General features: G+C 41.6%; 1 protein-coding gene across 7 annotated transcripts in view; it reads right to left on the bottom strand.

Moving 5' to 3' along the window:
* Window positions 1–20,994, bottom strand: part of SEC22A (SEC22 homolog A, vesicle trafficking protein) — a gene marked incomplete at both ends in the record, with an annotated part of 70,003 nt that extends 49,009 nt beyond the window's left edge. For 5 of the 7 annotated variants that reach the window (XM_080695594.1, XM_080695598.1, XM_080695597.1 and 2 more), the window contains 3 exons: window positions 1,324–1,518; window positions 3,289–3,452; window positions 20,813–20,994. In XM_080695594.1, the coding sequence (XP_080551720.1) occupies window positions 1,324–1,518; window positions 3,289–3,452; window positions 20,813–20,994 (541 nt within the window). The remainder of the gene's footprint in view (window positions 1–1,323; window positions 1,519–3,288; window positions 3,453–20,812) is intronic. The other 2 variants (XM_080695596.1, XM_080695595.1) reach the window with 2 other exon arrangements.
* Window positions 20,995–24,044: the final 3,050 nt, after the last annotated feature.

The raw sequence follows: 24,044 nt of genomic DNA, 5'->3' as shown, positions 1-24,044 counted from the left end.
GGAAGCTTTTAGGATAGAGAAAACTTCAAAATGCCACAGACAAAAAATCAAAGGCAACTAAAGATACTTTACATGAAGTAGATTAGACTAAAAGAATGGAAATGATACAGATGTATTGATTTAACTGTTATTATGGTTAACAGAATTGAGACAAACTGGTAGGCATTATAGGAAATCAGACTGCAGCTTAATAAATAATTTTAACAAGTATTCTAACAATGGTATATGCTACTTTTCGAAACAATAAGGTTTCTATTTTTAAGCAGAAGTTTCATCCTGTCACAATTATTGAGGATGGTGTTGTTTCTCTGGGAGGAGAAATTTGAGAAGATGATCAATAAATTCTTTACATATTCTATAACAGTCCTGAAGCCTAGCTTGACTGTAGACATTTTGACATACGATGTAAAGCCCTTTAAATGTCTATAAATACACATTATAAAAAACTCCTTTTTATTTCTAAAACAATTTATGTTTTTCCAACAAAGATATCCTCTGAGATTACCATTTGAAAGTATTTTTTCAAAGCCAAGCGTGGTGGCCCATGCTTGTAATTCCAATTTGGGGAGGCTAAATCAGAGGATCATGGGTTCACTGCCAACCTCAGCTATTTAATGAGGCTCTCTGCAACTTAGTGAGACCCTGTTTTGAAATAAAGAATTAAAAATAGGTCTGGGGATATAGCTTGAGGTAGGACACCCCTGGGTTCAAACCCCAATACCACACACAAAAAAGGGAAAGTATTTTCTAGATTAATCATATATCTGATAGCTTACTTTCATCATTTGGACATAGAATCATGAGTTTGTCCCCTGGAAGAACTGATGTATTGGCAAAAATGTTCAAAAGTGATATAATTGAATCATGTGGGTTCTATTCTCATCAGTGAATAAATCCATGGGTGACTAATGGATTTATTAAGCAGTAATGTAGGCAGGTAGAGTATGGCTGAAAGAAGTAGGTCACTGGGGGTATGGCCTTGGAGATTATATATGTCCCTCTCCACCTCCCCTCCCATTCTCTGCTTCCCTCAGTCATGTACCTGAGCTCTGCAGAAGCAACCTCACCTAACATGGACTGAAACCTCCAGAAACGTAGGCAAATAAATCTTCCTTCCTCTATATTGTGGCTGTCAGGTGATTTGGGTCACAGCAGTGAGAATGCTGACTGAAATATTTTATAAACAACTGAGAAAAAAGGTTACTCTCAATTTCTACATTCTCTTATGTACTTGATTTAAAATATTAGAACATGGTAATTCATTTTCAACAGTTCCTCCATTATTAAAAAAATGTAATGAAATAATCAAGATCTAGAACTCACCAGAAGAAATCTTACCAGCACCTTTATAGTCAACAGAAAATGCAGATGTGACTCCATTGGCTGACCCCAGTTCACACATGGGAATTTGATAAGGGGGCCTCAACTTGATTTCCATCTGCATATCAGACAGATTAATCTTTGTTGAAAGAGACCTAGGATTATTATATCGCTGCTTGGTCCTCTGAATGAAGTTATCTATGTAAAATAAAAAATAAATGTCCTTATCATCATTTGGTAATTAAATCATTTGAGAGTGTGATGTTTACAGAAGGGAACTTTTAAAAAAGTTTATTATCAAAGACTATTCAATTTGTCATAAAATTTCCAATATTATTTGTCTTTAATGGTTAATCTTGCATGGAGTCATTTTTACTTACACCATGAAATTATACTCTAGAAGTTAATAACTATAAACTAAGGGTTTAGTATTATGTAGGCCTGAGTATTACACTCACTTTAAAAATTACAGAAACATAGCTGGGTGTGGTGGCACATGCTTGTAATTCCAGCATTTGGGAGGCTGAGACCAAAGGATCGTGGTCCACGGACAGCCTCAGCTACTTAGTGAGGCCCTCCACAACTTAGTGAGACCGTGTTTCAAAATAAAAAATAAAAAATAGGGTTGTGGGTGTAGCTCAGAGGTAGAATGCCCCTGGGTTTCCTCCCCAGGCCCGCAAAAAAAAAAAAAAAAAAAAAAAAAGACAAAAACAAAGAATAGCTTTAACTTTAAAACAAAGTCTTAATTTTTATAGAAATCCTTATCTCATAAAATATTAAATTTTTCAGATTTACTAGTTACAATTATGTAAGAATACATACTATAAACCATGTTTTTATAAATGTGTTTCCTAATTTTTGGCTTATGTCATTAGAATGTATGTTTCAAGAATATATGTAATAAACCAGGTGTGGTTGCACAGGCTTGTAATCCTAGTAATTGGAAGGGTGAGATAGGAAGATTAATAGGTTGGAGGTTAACCTCAGCAACTTAGCAAGATCCTGTTTCAAAACAAAAAAATTAAAAAGGGCTGAAGTATACCTTGGAGGTAGAATTCTCCTTAGTTCAATCCCCAGTACCATATACACACACACATATAACACATATATACACAAGTATATGTAGTAAAAACAAGAAAAGGTATTTCCTTCAACAATTATGGAGAGCTGGGTATAGTAGCACATGCTTGTAATCCCAGCATTTGGGAGGCTGAGACAGAAGGATGGCGGTTTGTGCCAGCCTCAGCTACTTAGTGAGGCCTTCTGCAACTAAGTGAGACTTTGTTTCAAAATAAAGAATAAAAAATAGGGCCGGGGTTGTCACTTAGAGGTAGAATGCTCCTGGGTTCAACCCCCAGAACGAAAAAAAAAAAAAGATTTGATTTTACTATTTATAACTTGTTTTTTTTTTTAAATTTCCTTCTGTATCAAGAGTTAAGCAAACTACTGCCCACAGGCCAAATCAAGCCTACTGCTTTTGTAAATAAAGTCTCATAGGACCATAACTACCTTCATTCATTTATGTATTGCCTATGGCTGCTCTCAAGCTACAGTGGCAGAGCTGAGTAGTTGTGGTAAAGACTCTATGGCCCTTAAAGCCTAAAATATGTACTCTCTGGTCCTTTCCAGAAAATGCCGTTTAACTGCTATTCTACATTAAGCAGGCTATAAAAGATATGCAAACCCCAAACTCTGAATCTCTGGCTTATAAATTTTTCATTGAGAAAGTCCTCTGGGATAAATTCTTTGAACTAATAATCACAATACCCTTCACAGATCAACAAACACAGGTTTTTTTTTTCCCTAATAGACATTTAAATTAAGTAAAAAGTCATCATAACGTATAGATCATTTGCCAAATTATTCTGTCAAAACCAAGGTGGAAGAAATTTCCCCATGCCCCCTAGTATTAGATGAGAAACAGATAATAAAAAAGGAAAACAACAACAACAACAACTAGGTCCTTACCAAATTCAATGAAACAGTATGGTCTGACAGCCGTATTTGTCTTCATCATGTTATACGTAGTAATGAACTCCTTCTGAAGCTCATCCAGGAAAGAGAAGGCGAGAACATTTGGGTAATTTTCGGTGCACAACATCATGTAGCTCACTCCCAGAGAACTAATAAAACTACAGTATAAAAAACATTGGTTTTAAAATTTCAAATTAAATCAAAGTAATTTATTGCTTTACAAGACTAGTTCTATATACCATAAACTGCTGCTACAGTGGCAATGAAAATATTAACATTTGTTATACATTCCAGAAAAAAATTTAAAGGAACCAAAATATAGTACTATTTTAAGTTATGGTTTAAAATCAGAAGACAAAAAATAATGGAATGTACTACAGAAGGAGATACAATATGGTTCTAAAATTTCAGTTACTTATCACTTAGGGCAGAAAACAGGAGAAAGAATATATAAATACACGAGTGCTACAGAGATCTTAAGGGCTAACCTATCACCAAAGATAGTGGAAATCAATATACCTGAGTTAAGAACTGTTTACAGATTCTGATTAAAGTTATAGATACTATCTCCAGAAAAATACCCAAAGATCACTCATTGGCCCCAAAATTAAATTCTTTATACGGTAATGAATTATAAACCACTGAAAGAAAAGAAGAAATTAGCTTATAACAAAACCAAATACATATAATATGGGAAATATTGAGAACTCTTGCTTATAGCAGAATGCTGAGCACTGACTAGTAAATAAGGAAGTAGTGTTAATACTGGAAAAAATTATCACTTTACAACCAACATAGTAAAAGTTAGATCTGGCAAGTACAATCATGACTGTTATATCTAGGGGGAAATTTTAATGAGCATCAGTATATCTGCATGTTTTTAAAATGTCTTCCAATGGATTGCTTATTAGTTTCTAGAGGAGAATATTATATAGTAGAAACTAGATAACACGTTGACAAAATATTCTAACACCAGTAATGAGGGGCACATGAACCTGATGTACCTTCAAATGTGCATCGTATGCAATACTACGTCACCAATGTCGTGTTCAGGCTGAGAATTCATAACCTGAATCTAATCACAAAGAAACAGCAGAATGACCAACATTCTATTTTTTAAAGGAGGAAGCATATTCTTCAAAAATCTCAATGTTATAAAAAAAGAAGAAAAAATAGCTGGGCGTGGTGGTGCATGCTTGTAATCCCAGTACATGGGAGGCTGAGACAGGAGGATTGAAGTTCTAACTCTGAGCTACACCTCCAGTCCTATTTTATTTTTTATTTGGAAACAGGGTCTAAATTGAAGAAGGCTTCACTAAATTGCTGAGATTGGTCACAAACCTGTGATCCTCCTGTCTCAGCTTCCGAAGAATTGGGATTACCAGGGCACTATCATGCCCAGCTTAAATATTCTTGTATAGTATTGTCAATATAGCTAGTCTAGATTAGGGACAGTAAACATAGCCTCCAAGCTGCCACTCCTCACATATATGCCACACCCTGCCAATCTATCACAGCAATCTTTACTACTAATCCCTGACTGAGCACCCTTGAACTTTTTCACTCTAATAATGTAGATGCATAATTTTATTTATTTATTTATTTTGGTGGTACTGGGGATGGAACCCTTCTACTTCCAGGCTACACTCCCAGACCTATTTTATATTTTTATTTGAAAACAGGGTTTCTTAAGCAAGCGAGGGGCTTCGAACCTGCACGATCCTCCTGTCTCCACCTCCCAAGCACTATTATTTTTAAATTTAATCTTTGGGGTAAAAATGTTCACAATTCAAAACTTAAAAATATTAAAATAAAAGGGTACACATTGTTCTTAAAATATCCCTTCCTCTGCTCACAGATATAGCCAGTTCTCTTCTCAGGCAATTCATGCCTGCCTTTCTCCTTCCCTTCTTTCCTTCTCCTTCTCCTTCTTCATCTCCTCCTTCTCTTCTCCCTCTCCCCCTCTCTCCGTACTGGGAACTGAACCCGGGGCATTCTACCTCTGAGCTACACTCCCAATCCTATTTTATCTTTTATTTTGAAACAGGGTCTCACTAAATTGTGGAGGGCCTTGCTAAATTGCTGAGGCTGGCTTGAACCTGCAATACTCCTCTCTCAGCCTCCCAAGTACTGAGATTACAGGTGTGTACCACCATGATTGGTTATTAATAATTTTTTTTACATATCTTTCTAGTGAGAGTTTATACATATGGAAGTAAATAACTCTGTGTGTGTGTATGTGTGTGTGTACTTTTTAAAAGACCATCCCAGCCGGGCGTGGTGGCGCACGCTTGTAATCCCTGCACTTGGGAGACAGAAACAGGAGGATCGTGCAGGTTTGAAGCCAGCCGCTTGCGCTGGTTTAGGAGACCCTGTTTCCAAATAAAAAAATATAAAAATAGGTCTGGGAGTGTAGCCCGGAGATAGAAGGGCTTCCAGGAACCCCAGTACCACCAAAAAAAAAAAAAAAAAAAGACCATCCCAGGTAGAGTTAGCACATATTAATTATCTATTATTAATGATGTGGGATACACTAGGGGTAAATTGTACTATATCATGCTTCTAAGGTAACCTGGATTTCCTTTTTGAAGTTCCATCTAATATATAATAATTTTTTTTAAGTTTTTCAAAATGCAAGTTGTGGCCCATTAGTAGATCACAAAATTGAATTACAGCATTAAAAAATAGAACTTATCAGAAAATACTGTAATGTATATTGTTTCATAAAACTTTTAGTTTCCTATATGTATATGTTTCACAAAGTAAACTGTATCTCTTCTTAAAGATCATAATTAAAAGGTTTAGTCATAAAGTTTTCATAAATTTTTCTACAAATATTCAAAGGCTAAAAAATGTTTATTTTGGGCAAGAGATAGCTTTCCCCCCCAAAAAATCTTCAATGTCATATCAAAATTATTTGTCTTATCATGAACCTTCAAATATACCCTATAATAAACTGAATAACCGAAACACAATTGGTAATTGGCTCCTACATACTCTGAACTCCCAATTAGCAGCCAGGCATGGTGGCATACACCTGTAATTCCGGTACTTGGGAGGCTGAGACAGTAGGATTACAGGTTCATGGCCAGCCTCTGCTATTTAGTAAGGCCATTCGCAACTTAGTGAGTCCCTATTTCAAAATAAAATAATAAAATAGAGCTATTGTATGGCTCCGAGATAAAATTCTCCTGGGTTCAATCTCCAGTCACACACACACACACACACACACACACACACACACACACACACTCCCCAGTTGGCTAGCTAGAAGTTTTTCATTATCCATCAATAGTATGACTGAAATTTTGGGACCCAGTTTTGTGTTATATCAAGGTTTTACTGTATTTCCATATTAATAAAAGAGTAAGCCACAGACAGTTTATCTTGTGCTAAATTTAACTCTATAAAATTAAATGAAATAAAGGAAATCCAATTTTTTAAGTCTGTATATTAACATTTTCAGGAAGTCTTTATTTTCCTATATAATTGCATGATATTCTCTAAAAGGGTTATAAAGTATTCTCCATTATTATGGCTTTTCATAGTAAATTCAGCCTTATAATGCTTTCTTTGAAATAAAAAGTAAGTTTCCCCAAAGTATTTAACAGTTCAGGTGATTTACACTTGTAATAATTTTTAAAAATCTGCTCTTTAACAGATTAATATATCATTGGGACAGACTGAAAGACTCCCTCATCTCAGTGAGTACCACTTTTGAAAAGTGCTCTACAAAATCTAAAGCCACTAAAGGCATGCCGGTTTCCACATACTTTAGCCATGCCCATCAAGTCTGCTTAGCTCCCTCACCTTGAGGAGGAATAAAATAATTTGTAGTAACAGCAACAGGAGTACACACATTTATTGGCCACTCAATATGAGCTAAGTCCTCTGCTGAGTACTTTACATATCTATTTAACCTCATTCTCCCATTAAAGGAATTCATTCTAGGAATGAAGGAATCCATTCATTCTAGGAATGAAACAATAGAGGCTCAGGGAGGCTTTAACTTACCCAGGCTTTAACTCACTAAGAAGGAGAGCTGGGATGAACTTAGTTCTGACTCCACAGTGCACAATCTTTTCGCAGCACCAACTTCTATATGGTACAGATAAACCGATCATGTCCTAATTCACCAACATTTTTTTTTTCATTTTTCCAACCCACAAATCAATTTCTATTTTCCCCCTAAATTAAGAGTAATGAAACAAGGATTTTAGAACTTATTTCACATGTATTATTAAAGACAGGAAGCCCTGCCAACTTCTCCACTTCTCCCCCTACTTCTCCCTCTCTGCATTCCAGCTGTTCTAACCTTGTTTCAGATTCTCAGGAATGCCAACCTACTCCTGGTCCTCCCACTCCCAACCTGAGAGGTTCAGGAACTGTCTTCTCCATTTGCAATTCTCCCAACTCCACCTCCACTATCCTCCAGTTCTGATCTAGATAATTCCTACTCATCCTTCTCAGAGTTGCTCCCAGAACACATAAACTGAATTATCCCATCCTTATGGTTAAAGCACAGTGATTGCTATCCTTCCTGAACTAGCCCAAACTGTAACTATATATTTATGTATTTATTTGCTACAATGTCTCTCTCACTAATAAATATGCTCCATGAGAGCAGGGATGATTTCTGCATTGTTCACCATTGTATTCTTAGCACCTAGAATGTTCTGTATCTAGCACAGTAAGTGCTCAGTAAATGGGTAAATAAATGTGTGCGCCATTCATCCATTTACAAACTAATTTTTTAAATATACCATGGACAGATAACTCTACAACCCAGTGGCATCTACACAAAACAGAAGCCAAATAAATACTGGACTGAATGACAGAAGACAACACTATTTTACCTGCTGTTACAGTCAGGGTTCAGGTCAGTGAATCTTCAACATGTCCTAAGCAAGGATGTTCTTAGGGGTCATATAGAATTAGCTCTGCAGTGAATAATACTTCCAAATGGCTATACGGTTCTAGCAGTTTCTGAGCCTCCCTTTATCACTGCTAATAAATATGTGTGCCTAGGTCCGGGCCTCTGGCCCCAACCCTGGGTGGGTGGACAGGCACTGGCGGGGCACCCTTCGGCAACCCCCTTTCCACCCGGAAGGACCCTGTGGTCCGGGCCTCTAGCCCTGACCCTGGGCGGGTGGGCAGGCACTGGCGGGGCACCCTTCGGCGACCCCCTCTCCACCCGGAAGGACTATGTGGTCCGGGCCTCTGGCCCCGACCCTGGGCGGGTGGGCAGGCGCTGGCGGGGTACCCCTAGGCGACCCCCTTTCCACCCGGAAGGACCCTGTAAAAAAGGAAAAGAAAAAGGAAAAAGGAAAATATCAGAGAGGGGTCAAGGAGGCCGTGGCGGATGCCAGGATACTGGAGATGCAGACAAAACTTATCCAAATGAACTAGAATTATTGGAAAAATTCCCCGCTAAGGAGGGCTGCTTCTTCTCTACATTGTTAAGAATCTTGGACATCACCTGTAAGGAGAGAGTCTTTAGTGGAGACCAAAGAGAAAGGCGGTGCTGAAAGCGGTCTCCGAGTTGGCGGTAAAGACTTGTATTCAGGAGAAGCAGAAATCGGAGCCTACCAACCTTATTTTTTTTTTTTTTTTTGGTGAAATTACACCAAAGGTCGAATGCTACCGTCGCGCATGCTTAGGAACACTGGACAACATTCAGAGTGGAAAAAGAGCTTGGGAAAGATTTGAATAGGTGGAGGCAGTGGCAATGGCAGTGGCCAGTACTCAAGAGAGGCAGAGATCTGATGCATTATACCTGGACCCTTTGAAGTAATGACCCCAGAGGCAGAATGCTACCACCACTCACCCTCGAGAACGTGGGACAAATGGTTGGGCGAAGAGGGTGCTCAGATTAGAGCCTGCCGAGAGGTAAGGCCGGCGACGGACACAGCAAAGCTGGGATTGGAGCCTGTCACGAGGCAAGGCCGGTGCTGGAGCCTCTGAGGCCAGGATCAGAGCCTGCTGAGTAAGGCCGGTGCTGGGGCATTCAAGGCCGGGATTGGAGCCTGCCGAGGGGTTAGTCCGGTGCTGGGGCCGACAAGGCCAGGACTGGAACCTGCCATGAGGCAAGGCCGGTACTGGGACCTCCGAGCCGGGATCAGAGCCTGCTGAGGGGTTAGGCCGGTGCCGGGGCCAATGGCCGACATCAGGGCCTGCCGTGAGGCAAGGCCGCTACTGGGGCCTCCCAGGCTGGGATCGAAGCCTGCAGAGGGGTTAGGCCGGTGCTGGGGCCGACAAGGCCAGGATTGGAACCTGCCATGAGGCAAGGCCGGTACTGGGACCTCCGAGCCGGGATCAGAGCCTGCTGAGGGGTTAGGCTGGTGCCGGGGCCAATGGCCGACATCAGGGCCTGCCGTGAGGCAAGGCCGCTACTGGGGCCTCCCAGGCTGGGATCGAAGCCTGCAGAGGGGTTAGGCCGGTGCTGGGGCCAGTGAGGCCAGAATCGGAGCCTCCCATGAGGCAAGGCCGGTGCTGGGGCCTTAGAGGCTGGGATTGGAGCCTGCCGAGGGGTTAGGCCAGTACCGAGGCCAATGGCTGACATCAGAGCCAGCTGTGAAGCAAGGCCGCTATTCGGGCCTCCGAGGCCAGGATCAGAGCCTGCCAAGGGGTTAGGCCGGTGCCGGGACCAATGACCAGCATCAGAGCCAGCCGTGAGGCAAGGCCAGTGCTGGGGCCTCCGAGGCCGGGATCAGAGCCTGCTGAGGGGTTAGGCTGGTGCCGGGGCCAGCGGCCAGCATCGGAGCCTTCCGTGAGGCAAGGCTGCTACTGAGGCTTCTGAGGCCGGGATCAGAGCCTGCTGAGGGGTTAGGCCAGTGCCGGGGCCAGCAAGGCCCGGATCAGAGCCTGCCGTAAGGCAAGGCCGGTGCTGGGGCCTCCGAGGCTAGGATCGGAGCCTGCCGAGGGGTCAGGCCGGTGCCAGGGCCAGCATGGCCAGGATCAGAGCCTGCCGTGAGGCACGGCCAGTGCTGGGGCCTCCAAGGCCAGGATCGGAGCCTGCCGAGTGGTCAGGCCGGTGCCAGGGCCAGCGTGGCCAGGATCGGAGCCTGCCGTGAGGAAGGCCGGTGCTGGGGCCTCCGAGGCCGGGATCGGAGCCAGCTGAGGGGTTAGGCCAGTTTCGGGGCCAGCAAGACCAGAATCAGGGCCTCCCATGAGGCAAGGCCGCTGCTTGAGTCAGCGAGGTCTGGATCAGTCCACCGGGTAGCCAGGCCATAACTGGGGCCGTCAAGAATGGGATCAGTATTTGCAACGTGGCATGCACAGAGAAATATGCAGAAAATTAAAACCAGATGCTTCCCCTAATCAGCAAAAACTAGGAGGAAAGGGGCAACAGGAAGAGGTCGAGCTATAGAAAAGGCCCTATAGTGAAGCAATTAAGGTGACCAATCAGAGAGTATGGAATAGGGGAGGATGGAGCCTCTTTAAAAAGCAGGAGGCACATAAACATATGTATCATATTAATCACCAAACAAGCATGGGATCGAGGGAGGGGGAGGGAATGGGATGGGGACTGGATGAGGGCTAATTGGATGTGTGCTTGTATATCCTCTAAAGTCTTGTATTCCAATGTGATGTAGGATTACAATACACCAATAAAAATAAATTTAAAAAATAATAATAAATAAATAGATATGTGTGCCTATAATTCATTACATGTAGACACACACACACACACACACACAAACACACAATACACCTTGAGTACAATTTTTGTGTGTGTGGTACTGGGGATGGAACTCAGGAGCATTCTTCCTCCAAGATACATCCCCAGCCCTTTTTTTTTTTTTTTTTGAAACAAGGTCTCACTAAATTGCAGAGGGTCTCACTAAGTAGCTGAGGTTGGCCATGATCCTGAGACCCTCCTGTCTCAGCCTCCCAAGTACTGGGATTACAAGCGTGCACCACCACACCCAGCTTGATTAAAATTTTTAAATTGATCCTTTTCTTTTTACTTCACTCTAATTTCCTTTCAAAAAGTATTTAATTCCCTTCCACTTTGGGCTTTGGTTCCAGTGGAGATTGGTCTTTCTAGCTATTGCTTTTCTTCTGGCCAAGTAATTTATCTTATCTCATAACACCATTTATTCCCATCTCTGCATGCATTAGGAACCTCTTTATGTCCTTCCAGGATCAAGTGTGTCCTGAATGAGTAAGTCCAATCTCCAGACAAGGGAATTTACACCTTCTTGCCACTTTATTAAAAAGTTAATTCTAGCCGGGCGTGGTGGTGCACGCTTATAATCCCTGCGCTTGGGAGGTGGAGACAGGAGGATAGAGCAGGTTTGAAGCCAGCTGCGCTGGCTTAAGAGACCCCGTTTCTAAATTTAAAAAAGTATAAAAATAGGTCTGGGAGTGTAGCCCGGAGGTAGAAGGGTTTCCAGGAACCCCAGTACCACACACACACAAAAAAAGTTAATTCTATTATATTTTTAAGCCACACCACAAGTGATTCTATTTTTATTTCTGGTAAGGAGGATTGAACTCATGGGCATCCTATCTACAAGCTACACCCCGAGCACTTTTCAATTTTTCTTTAATTTTTTATTGATGCATTGTAATCATACATCTAAATGGAGTACAAGATGGTAGAAGCATACATGTACATAATCACTCAATTAGCCCTTACCCAATTCCTACTTTTTTAAAAATTTTTGAAACAGGGTATCACTAAGTTGCTGAGGCTAGTCTCAAACCCGAAATCCTCCTGTCTCAGTCTTCAAAGTACTGGAATTACAGGCATATGCCACAGAGCTTGGCTCCAAGTGATTCTTAAAGTCCAACAACAGCCAGGCATGGTGGAGAATGCAGGTGTGCACAACCAAGCCTGACTTCTGATATAAAATTTTATATTCAAGCTGTCAAATTTTACACATCATCAATTAAGTACTGATATTATTAGTTTAATTATGGCCTGTTTCATCAAATTAATATTTTAAAAAGCACTAATTTTCCCTTAACAGATCATAAAACACTTGGCTTAGGTGTAGTATTCTCCTCTATAATCTTTGATGTTAAAAATAAAGTCTCTAGCCGGGCGTGGTGGCACACACTTGTAATCCCCGCACTTGGGAGACAGAGACAGGAGGATCATGCAGGTTTGAAGCCAGCCGTGCTGGCTTAAGAGACCCTGTTTCCAAATAAAAATATAAAATAGGTCTAGGAGTGTAGCCCAGAGGTAAAAGGGTTCTATCCCCAGTACCACCAAAAAAAAAAAAAAAAAAAAAAAAAAAAAAAAAAAAAAAAAAAAAAAATTCTACCTTCCAGGACCTTGCAATACAATTTACTGGAATGACTTGAAACAATTATAGAAAACAAGATAAATATACAAAAATGCACTCTAAAGCATGCTGAATGACAAGATATGTAGCAAACTATGTGTAAGCTGACATTGTAATAATATATGCATTACATATAACATAAATTTCACTCTATGACAATAATATTACACATAGAAAATCTGCTTATCCTTTGTAACCATATTTTTGCCTACTGAATAGCTTTCTTGGGTAAAGTTCTCCAGTTGGATGTACCTTCTCTGATCTATTAAAATTGCTATGAAAGTTATTACTTTTACAATAGAACCTTTCATATCGAATTCCATTCAAGTGTTTAAACTTGTAAATATTAAATAGAAAGCACTGACATTATGAAAGTGAGAATATCTGTGTGTGTGTGTGTGTGTGTGTGTGTATCTATGGTGCTGGAGTTTGAACCCAGAGGATTCTACCTCCAAGTTACACCCCCAGTCCTATTTTTTACCCTTTATTTTGAAACAAGGTCTCACTAAGTTACCGAGGGCCTCACTAAATAGCTAAGGCTGGCCTCAAACTTGGGATCCTTCTGTCTCAGCCTCCGAAGTACTAGGATTACAAGCATGCACCATCACGCCTGGCTGAAAGTGAACACACCTTATGGCTTCTATTATAATCAAATATGTTCAATGGGAAATAAACTGAAAACAAAAGACTTTGTCATCAATTGGGACAGTAAGAAAATAAGAACTAGAAAGATAATTCAGTACAACTAAGTGTCTGTCATATTCAGCATCCTATCAGGAACTTCATATTTTCTCATTTATCTCTCTTATATGCCCAACTTTCAATTATCCTCTAATGATAACCAACCAAATCATGCACAAAATTATCTCATGAAGAAAAGACCCTTTAGTCACCAATTTTTTTTTTTTTTTTTTGGTGGTACTGGGGATGGAACCCTTCTACCTCCATGCTACACTCCCAGACCTATTTTATATTTTTATTTAGAAACAGGGTCTCTTAAGCCAGCAAAGCTGGCTTTGAACCTGCACGATCCTCCTGTCTCCACCTCCCAAGCACGGGGATTACAAGCGTGCGCCACCACGCTCGGCTAGTCACCAATTTTAATGTCACTAAATACGAAAAAGCATTAATATGCAATATGCCAGGCAATGGCAACGTATAACAGAATGCTAAAGGCAAAAGTGAAAATAGATTCAAAGAGCCAAAGGTGATTATGCCATCAGGATCTTGGATAAAACATAGATTAAACAAAGTTTGCCTTTGACAGTCTTCATCTCCTTTCTCTCAGAACTAATCTATCTCCTGATTCAACCTTTCCCACTGTCCTAACACTTTTATACCCCAGAAATGAAGATCCTGTTTATAACTGATCATAGATCATCCTTAATTTACCTATTGGTTGTATTCTCAAAGTTTACTGCACCTAGATCCCATTTTCCCATATCAACTGTATTGAAAAAGTAATCAGGTTCGTAGGCCAGTTCACAAGAGCCTACTTAACATTCATGGTGCTGAAAAGCTATCCACTGTGACACAGTAAACAACAGAAAAAGTAATGTGATGCTTGTAATGAGACAAAACAAGAGAGCAGGACACACAGGTTATCTCCTGCCCCAGTGGCTTGGTAGCTATTGCAGAGGTGCACTCTCTTGCCACAACCCCTCTCTAACAAACTCCTAGTCTCCAAGGACGCAATGTTGTCCCAACAGTTTTAGGTTTCACGTATACACTCCTCTTCATTATTTCCCAACAACAACAACAACAAAAAAGGGTATTTCACTTACTTCTCTTACTGGTTAACTTCTCTCTCCATAAAAAGTGAAAAGTATTAGAATCAGGAAAGAATGCTGTCAAGAAAAAGGGTAAAGGTAAAGGGCAGCATCTCCCTCTTTATCAGATTAGAGTATGAATCATAAAGCCAGAAGACTAGCCTCAGATATACTATTTGTGAGCTCTATGACTTTAGAGGAATTTCTTTATGTCACTGTCTCATTTGTCTGGTTTTTAGTACTATAATAGCTATGTGACCACCATCCCTTCCTTTCTTTTCTTTGAGAAATTACCTCGAGCCCACCACCTGTTCTGCAGGGCCCTTTTATTTTATTATTATTATTATTATTATTATTATTATTATTATTATTATTATTATTTTGTGGTATGGGGGTTCCTGGAAGCCCTTCTACCTCCGGGCTACACTCCCAGACCTACTTTTACATTTTTATTTGGAAACAGGGTCTCCTAAGCCAGCGCACGCGGCTGGCTTCGAACCTGCGCGATCCTCCTGTCTCTGCCTCCCAAGCACGGGGATTACAAGCATGTGCCACCACGCCCGGCTCTGCAGGGCTCTTTTAGTAAAGCTGTTCTTCAAAGGGCTAAATGTGTGATCTAGCCTGCCAGCTAAGAGCACCTGATCTCTCTAACTACAAAGATGAGCCCCAAATGGACCATGGTACAAACAAACCCAATTAAACTTATGTCCTGAAACATGAAGAAAGAGTTTCTCGGCTGGAATGAAGCATGCCTGGAATTAGATATGCAATCTGTGGAGAACACCCATCTACAAAAGGCAAGAGACTGTAAGAAATGAAAACTTCCTGACAAGACATTTGATTAGATAGCCCTACCCATATTCTTCACACAAAAAAAAATTTTTTAGCTCACTGCATCTTTATCTTTAATGCCCTAAAAAAAATAAGGCATTAAAGATAACCAACCAACCAGGCTAGGTGGAATAGGCCTGTAATCCCAGTACTTGGGAGGCTGAGATACAAGGACCTCAGGTTTGAGGTCAGCCTCAGAAACTTATTGAGATTCTGTTTAAAACTAAAAAATAAAAAAATAAAAAGGGCTAGGAGTGTACCTCAGAGGCACAATGCCCCTGGGTCCAATCCCCAGTACCAAAAAATTAAAATAAAAACCCCTGCTGTGTTAATAATAATATAACCTACTATTTAATAATAGAGAAATGGTAAATAAACTATAGTAGGAAATCAGTGCACAACTTTTATAAGACTTAATGGCATGGAAAATCATTGCAAATTTATACAGCAAAATACTGCATAAAACTATATCAAGCACAATCTCTCAGTTATATAAAATATTTGTATGCATGGAAAGAAACTAGAAGGAAATATCTATGGTATTAATGATGTTTGAGCATGGGATTATGATTGACTGTTTTTCTTTAATTTTCTTAATTTACACACCCAGCAAATTTAACTTGTACTACTTCCAGGGGAAGTCCTTTAGGGTTCTTCTTTATTCACTTGCTCTACATATCAATTCCATCAAAATTGAGGGGAAAAATAAAAGCACTAAAACTTCTGGGGTTTGTTTGGGTTTTTTTGTTTTGTTTTGCTTAAGCTAGTAGGAGTCGTGTATCTGCCTTTAGCCATGAAAAAGAGCTCTATTTATTAGCCATTCACAGAGCTGTAAGCAAAGTTTACTAGTAATGTAAGTAAAGTGCCTGGTAATTTCAGGTACTCAATAACTGGGTTATTGCTGAAATTGTTATTCTTGTAACCAGAAAATGTCACTAAAAAGTGAAAGGAAAGCCCTACTAGAGACTAAAACTAAAAGGCAGATAGACTTAAAATAGCATTCCTGGCTGGCAATAGCAATTTGGGGACAAATACAGAGAAAGTGACCCCTCAGGCAATAAGAGAGCCTATGTGGCTCACAGCCATTATTAGATTTCAAAGAATTGGCAGTGAACGAACTAAAGAATTCTATTTCTTGTACTAAAATCCACAACAGGATATGAATGACCTCCCAAAAGGTTTTAATTTTCATAAGATCAATGTCTCATTGTTAAAAGACATTTCAAAATATACAACTATGATTTTCAAATTCACAAAGATCTCAGATGATACAATTTAATTTTTTATGTTCATAATTACTGCTTTAGCCACTTTTTAAAGTAATAAAATAAGTTTATTCACTAAATATGTTATTATAGCATCAGGAAAGTATATTTATCATGTATAAAATAGATTAGTTCCTTAAAATGTCATGTAGATAAAACTGAGGTATCACTAGAGATTGTGAAAAGAAACCAACCACAAAACTGGATATAGCCCATTCTACTCTACCTTGCCCAATCAGCAAGGTTTCTCTAAAGGGGAATCACCATTTTGAGTTTTCTCCATGGCTTAACTCCATGGCTCTCTGTACAATGCTAAATCCCAAAACAACCACCCCTGACTGAGGGTTACTATGAGATGTGCAAGGCACTGTGCTAGCACAAGCCATGCTCCTTGGAATATGCTCTATTAGCTGAAATCAAGTAGCCAGCCAGCTACTATACCCAGATGAAAGCATCATTTTTCCAACATGCAGAAACTTAAAGAAATTTTCTTAAATTTAAATGTTATTTCCTTAATTTTTTTCTTTTCAAGATTCTGGTCTTCCCTACCTAGTAAACTAGAATCTAATGTAAGCCGTTACCTAATTTAGCACATAAATATACACTTCACTGCTTTGGTGCCTCCATTTCTATACAAACTTGAAAACCATGATGCTATGAGATGAGGAATCAAAACATAGATCATGGCAGGTCAATTTCTTCAATGAGCTACAACCCAGTCTTAATTATAGAAAGCAAAATAGAGAACATATGAAAAATTGAAAATAAGAACTTTTAATGATGAAAAAAGCAATCAAACAAGTTCTGCATGCAACCTATATGAAGGGAGTGAGATCATTAGAGAAATAAAGCATAGCAATGAGGTAGATGGTGATTCAAAGACTATAAACTGAGTTTTAAAGCAGAGAACATTTTATGTGGCCAAGAAGAGAGAAGCAGCAGCCTTGTGGCAATTTTAGGCTGTGCTACAATGTTGCTACCAACTCATGGTGGTTAGAAAAAAAGCTGTCCTTAGAATTTTAATTCTAACTTTTAAACATAAGTTTACAAAAGTAAACTGGGTGTGATGGCACACACCTGTAATCCTAGTACTTGAGAGGCTGAGACAGGAGGATTGCAAGTTTGAGGACAGCTTCAGCAAGTAGTGAGACTCTCATAGGCCTAGCAAGACCCTGTTTCAAAATAAAAATAAAACAGGGCTGTGGGCTACCTCCAACAGTTTGGAGATAGAATGCCCTGGAGCTCAATCCCCGGTATCAAAATAAAGAAACTGTCAATTTTATACATTGCAGACTAAATTCATTGTCATATACTATAAAAGCCTAAATAAACTAGTTATCAGTGATAGAAAATATATGAAATTCAGGTTCTTGTTAGGAACTAGAACTAAAACTTCTGTTCCCAATCCTTTTAAAAGCTTGGATACAAAAACAACATGCTCAAGGCTTTTCTACACATAGTTCAAGACTCATGTAATCTATACATTCTAAAAGACATCTTTGAACTGTATTCTTATATCAGGGTAGATTAGACTTCTGCTGACTTAACCCACTTCTAAACTCTATCATAAAACTCCTTTTTTGGAGTCTTTAGCGGAGGCCAAGGAGAAAGGCGGTGCTGAAAGTGGTCTCCACGTTGGCGGTGGAGACTTGTATTCAGGAGAAGCAGAAATCGGAGCCTACCAACCATATTTTTTTTTTTTTTTTTTTGGAGAAATTACACCAAAGGTTGAATGCTACTGTCGCGCATGCTTAGGAAGACTGGACAACATTCAGAGTGGAAAAAAAGCTTGGGAAAGATTTGAAATGGTGGAGGCAGTGGCAATGGCAGTGGCCAGTACTCAGGGGAGGCAGAAATCTGATGCATTACACCTGGACCCTTTGAAGTAATGACCCCAGAGGCAGAATGCTACCACCACCACACACCCTTGAGAACGTGGGACAAACAGCTGGGCGAAGAGGGTGCTCGGATTTAGAGCCTGCCGAGGGTTGAGGCCGGTGACAGACACAGCAAAGCTGGGATCGGAACCTGCTGTGAGGCAAGGCCAGTGCTGGGGCATTCGAGGCCGGGATAGGAGCCTGCCGAGGGATTAGGCCGGTGTCGGGGCCAACGGCCGGCAATGGAGCCTTCCATGAGGCAAGGCCGTTATTGAGGCCTCTGAGGCCGGGATCAGAGCCTGCTGAGGGGTTAGGCCGGTGCTGGGCCAGCGAGGCTGAGATCAAAGCCTGCCGCGAGGCAAGGCCGGTGCTGGGGCCTCCGAGGCCGGGATCAGAGCCTGCTGAGGGGTTAGGCCGGTGCCAGGGCCACTGGCCAGCATCGGAGCCTTCCATGAAGCAAGGCCACTATTGAGGCCTCTGAGGCCGGGATCGGAGCCTGCCGAGGGGTCAGGCCGGTACTGGGGCCAGCGAGGCCGGGATCGGAGCCTGCCGTGAGGCAAGGCTGGTTCTGGGGCCTCCGAGGCCGGGATCAGAGCCTGCCGAGGGGTTAGGCCGGTGCTGGGGCCAACGGCCGGCATTGGAGCCTTCCGTGAGGAAAGGCCGTCATTGAGGCAAGGCCGTCACTGAGGCCTCCGAGGCCGGGACTGGAGCCTGCCAAGGGGTTAGGCCGGTGCTGGGGCCAGTGAGGCTGGGATTGGAGCCTGCCGCGAGGCAAGGCCAGTGCTGGGGCCTCCGAGGCCAGGATCAGAGCCTGCTGAGGGGTTAGGCCGATGCCGGGGCCACTGTCCGGCATCGGAGCCTTCTGTGAGGCAAGGCCACTATTGAGCCTCTGAGGCCAGAATCGGAGCCTGCCGTGAGGCAAGGCCGGTGCTGGGGCCTCCGAGGCCGGGATTGGAGCCTGCCGAGGGGTTTGGCCGGTGCTGGGGCCAGCGAGACCGGGATCGGAGCCTGCCGTGAGGCAAGGCCGGTGCTGGGGCCTCCGAGGCCAAGATCGGAGCCTGCCGAGGGGTTAGGCCGGTGCTGGGGCCAGCGAGGCTGGGATCGGAGCCTGCTGTGAGGCAAGGCCAGTGCTAGGGCCTCCCAGGTGGGGATCGGAGCCTGCCGAGGGGTTAGGCCGGTGCTGGGGCCAACGGCTGGCATTGGAGCCTTCTGTGAAGCAAGGCCATTATTGAGGCCTCCGAGGCCAGGATCAGAGCCTGCCGAGGGGTTAGGCCGGTGCTGGGGCCAGCGAGGCTGGGATCAGAGCCTGCCGCAAGGCAAGGCTGGTGCTGGGGCCTCCGAGGTCGGGATCAGAGCCTGCTGAGGGATTCAGCTGGTGCCAGGGCCACTAGCTGGCATCGGAGCCTTCCGTGAGGCAAGGCTGCTACTGAGGCCTCTGAGGCCAGGATTGGAGCCTGCCAAGGGGTTAGGCCGGTGCTGGGGCCAGCGAGGCTGGAATCGGAGCCTGCTGTGAGGCAAGGCCAGTGCTGGGGCCTCCGAGGCTCTGATCCTGCTGAGAGGTTAGGCTGGTGCCGGGGCCACTGGCCGGCATCGGAGCCTTCCGTGAGGCAAGGCCGCTACTGAGGCCTCTGAGGCCTGGATCAGAGCCTGCCGAGGGGTTAGGCCGATGCCGGGGCCATCGGCTAACATTGGAGCTTGCTGTGAGGAAGGCCGGAGCTGGGGCCTCTGAGGCTGGGATAGGAGCCAGCTGAGGGGTTAGGCCGGTGTCGGGGCCAGTGAGGCCAGAACCGGAGCCTCCCATGAGGCAAGGCCGCTGCTTGAGTCAGCGAGGTCTGGATCAGTCCACCGGGTAGCCAGGCCACAACTGGGGCTGTCAAGATTGGGATCAGTATTTGCAACATGGCATGCACAGAGAAATATGCAGAAAATTAAAACTAGATGCTTCCCCTAATCAGCAATAACTAGGAGGAAAGGGGCAACAGGAAGTGGTCGAGCTATAGAAAGGGCCCTAGAGTGAAGCAATTAAGGTGACCAATCAGAGGGTATGGAATAGGGGAGGATGAAGCCTCTTTAAAAAGCAGGAGGTACATAAACATATGTATCAAAGTTAATCACCAAACAAGCATGGGATCGAGGGAGGAGGAGGGAATGGGATGGGGACTGGATGAGGGCTAATTGGATGTGTGCTTGTATATTCCCTCAAGTCTTATATTCCAATGCGATGTATGATTACAATGCACCAATAAAAATAAATAAAAAAAAACTCCTTTTTCATCATGCCATTTGCTTATACTAAGGAGTATAAATCATAAAAAGTTCACTATTATGACTGCTGAAAAAATGATGGCATGATGAGAATAAGATGATTAAACTGAATAAGTTCTCCTAAATCAAACACTAATTTCTATTGAAACCACTCAAACTTCATTAAATGACAACCACTAGGCAAGTAATTCTAAAGAAACAAACGGAAATCTTACTTAATGTTATAACGTCCAGTTTTCAATGTACATCTATCTGGAAGTTGAGCAAGTTTCTTTGAAAGCATTTTAAAATATTTTCTGCACTCTTGCATTCCTGTGCTTTGTTCATAATCAGTAGAAGCAGACAGTGGCAGTCCATCTCTGACACGAATGACTGAGGCAGATAAAATCATAGACATTTCCACCAACAGAGAAGACCTAAAACAAAAATATAACTTGGGTTAGATAAAAATTAAAGCCGGAGCTGATAAATATATGTAAAACATGTTCAACTCACTAGTAATCAAAGAATATTAATTAGGAGCTCAATGGTAGAGAGCTTGCCTAGCATGTGTGAGGCACTGGGTTCAATTCCCAGCACTGCCAAGAAAGAAAGAGAGAGAATGAATACTAATTAGCTTTTAAAAAATAATACATGCGTCGGGCGTGGTGGTGCACGCTTGTAATCCCCGCTCTTGGGAGGCGGAGACAGGAGGATCATGCTGGTTCGGAGCCAGCCTCGCTGGCTTAAGAGACCCTGTTTGCACATAAAAAAGCTAAAAAAATAGGTCTGTGAGTATAGCCCATGGGAGTGTATCCCAGAGGTAGAAGGGCTTCCAGGAACTCCAGTACCAAAAAAAAAAAAAAAAAAAAGCTAGCAAGGCTCTTGGCAACTTAGAGAGGCACTTTCCAAATTAAAAAACAAAAAAACAAAACAAAAACAAAGTATAGGGTTGAAGGTATAGCTGGAGTTAGAATGCCCCTGAGTTCAATTCCCAGTACCCAAAATAAAAATAAATAGTAATTCTTACTCCTGTCTCATATTCTCATACATAAAGGTGAAAGTAAAATCTGGCATAATACTATACTCAAAACAATTTGGAAGCTGTGGCAAAAGTTTAAAACATATATATATATATATATATATATATATATATATATATATATATATATATATATATATACTGTGACTGCAATTAATTTAAATATAACTTTAGCCTGAGGAAAATAATCAGATATCCATACATAATTTTAAACAGAAAGACATTCTTTCATTTAAATAACTGGAAACCTAAAAACCTTACAAGAGGTTATTGGTTATGTAAATTACAGTACAGTATATCTATATGGCAAAAATACAATGCAACAACTATATGTGGAAAAAAAGGTTTGATGTGCTAAAAATTTTTTTGTTGTTTTTTTATTTGTTTGTTTTAGTGGTACTGGGGTCCCTGGAAACCCTTCTACCTCCAGGCTACCCTCCCAGACTTATTTTATATTTTTATTTGGAAACAGGGTCTCTTAAGCCAGCGAGGCTGGCTTCGAACCTGCACAATCCTCCTGTCTCTGCTTCCCAAGCACAGGGATTACAAGCGTATGCCACCACGCCCAGCCTAATGTTGTAAAATTTTGATATATTAAGTTTAAAAAAGGCAAGATAAAAGGTTCTTTTGTGTGTGGGGGGGGGTACTAGGGGTGGAACCAGGGGCTTTTCTACCTCCGAGCTATACACCCAGACCTATTTTATACTTTATTTGGAAATAGGGTCTCACTAAGTTGCTGAAAGCCTCACTCAGTAGCTGAGGCTGGCTTCGAACATGTGTGATCCTCCTGCCTCAACTTCCCTAGCACGGGGATTAGAAGCGTGTGCCACCACACCCGGCTAAAAGGTTCATTTTTTACTCCATAAAGGTAAAGAGAAAGAGCCAGGCATGGTGGCAGAGCATGATTGTAATTTCAGTAATTGGAAGGCTCAAAGGTTCAAGGTCAGTCTCAGCAATTTAGTGAGGCCCTCAACAACTTAGCAAGACCCTGTTTCAAAATTAAGAATAAAAATTGGGCTGGGGATATAACTCAGAGATAGACTTTCCCTGGGTTTATTTCCCAGCACCAAAAAAAAAAAAAAAAAAAAGAGAGGGAGAGAGAGAGAAAGAGGAAGGAGGAGGAGGAGGACGACGAAGACGACAAGGAGGAGAAGGACAAGGAATGCAGAGAGATGTATAGCAAAGATACCAAAATCAGAAAAATGCTCATCTCCAGTAAAGATGATTATGCGTGATTTACAATTTCCTAAATATTCATAATATTATACAAGGGGTATATATTACTTTCATAATGAGAAAACAATTTTTATTTAATATAAATCCTAAAGTTAAAGGAATATTGGTTTTAATGTGTTCTCAATCTTTTTAATAAAAAGTAAATAACTTTTTTTGTATTTGAGATTGAATCAAGAGGAAGTCTACTTCTGAGCCTCTGAGCTACATCCTCATCTATTTTTTTATTATTCTTTTAAAATTTATTTTGGAACAGGGTTTCACCAAGTCACTGAGGCTGGCCTGAAACCTACCATCTTCCTGTCTCAACCTCCTAAATACTGGGATAACAGGAATATATCACCATGCTTGGTTACTGGTTGTTTATTGGATTCTGGTCTTGCTTTTCAAAAACAGACAAAGGGGAAGAAGTCAGATAAATGGTCAAACTTTCATAAAGTACACATTAGTTCTCAAATTTCAGCTTATAGCCAAATGCGGTAGTGCATACCTCAATACTTGTGAGTACTCTCAATACTTGGGAGGCTTAGAAAGGATGATCACAGGTTCAAGGTCAGCTTCAGCAACTTAGAAAGACCTGTTTCAAAATTTTAAAAGATAAAAAATAAAAAGGAACTGGGAGCTGAGCATGGTGGCACATGTTTGTAATCTTAGTACTTGGGAGGCTGAGACAGGAGAATCATGGTTCACGGACAGCCTCAGCTACTTAGGCCCTCCTCAATTCAGTGAGACCCCGTTTCAGAAATAAAGAACAGCCGAGTGTGGTGGCACATGATGTAATCCCAGTACTTAGGAGGCTGAGAACAGGAGGATTCAGAGCCATGGCCAGCATCAGCTTCTCAGTGAGGCCCTCTGCAACTTAGTGAGACCCTGTTTCCAAATAAAGAATAAAAATTCAGGCTGGGAGTATAGCTCAAAGGTAGAATGTCCCTGGGTTCAATCCCCAGAATAATAATAATAATAATAATAATAATAATAATAAATAAAAAAGAATTTTAAAATAGGGTTGGGGGTATAGCCAGAGGTAGAATGCCCCTGGGTTCTATCCCCTGTACCACAAAAAAAAAAAAAAAAAAAAAAAAAATTAGGGTTGAGGGTGTAGCTCAGAGGTAGAATGCCCTGAGGTTTTTCCATCCCCAGTACCAGAAAGGAAAAAAGAAAAAAGAAAAGCAATGGGTTTGGAGTATAACCAG

This window comes from Muscardinus avellanarius, assembly GCF_963383645.1.
Source record: "Muscardinus avellanarius genome assembly, chromosome: 5".
Lineage (NCBI taxonomy): Eukaryota > Metazoa > Chordata > Mammalia > Rodentia > Gliridae > Muscardinus > Muscardinus avellanarius.
The sequence above is the reverse complement of the archived record's forward strand: the minus strand, read 5'-3'. Positions and strand labels throughout refer to the sequence as shown.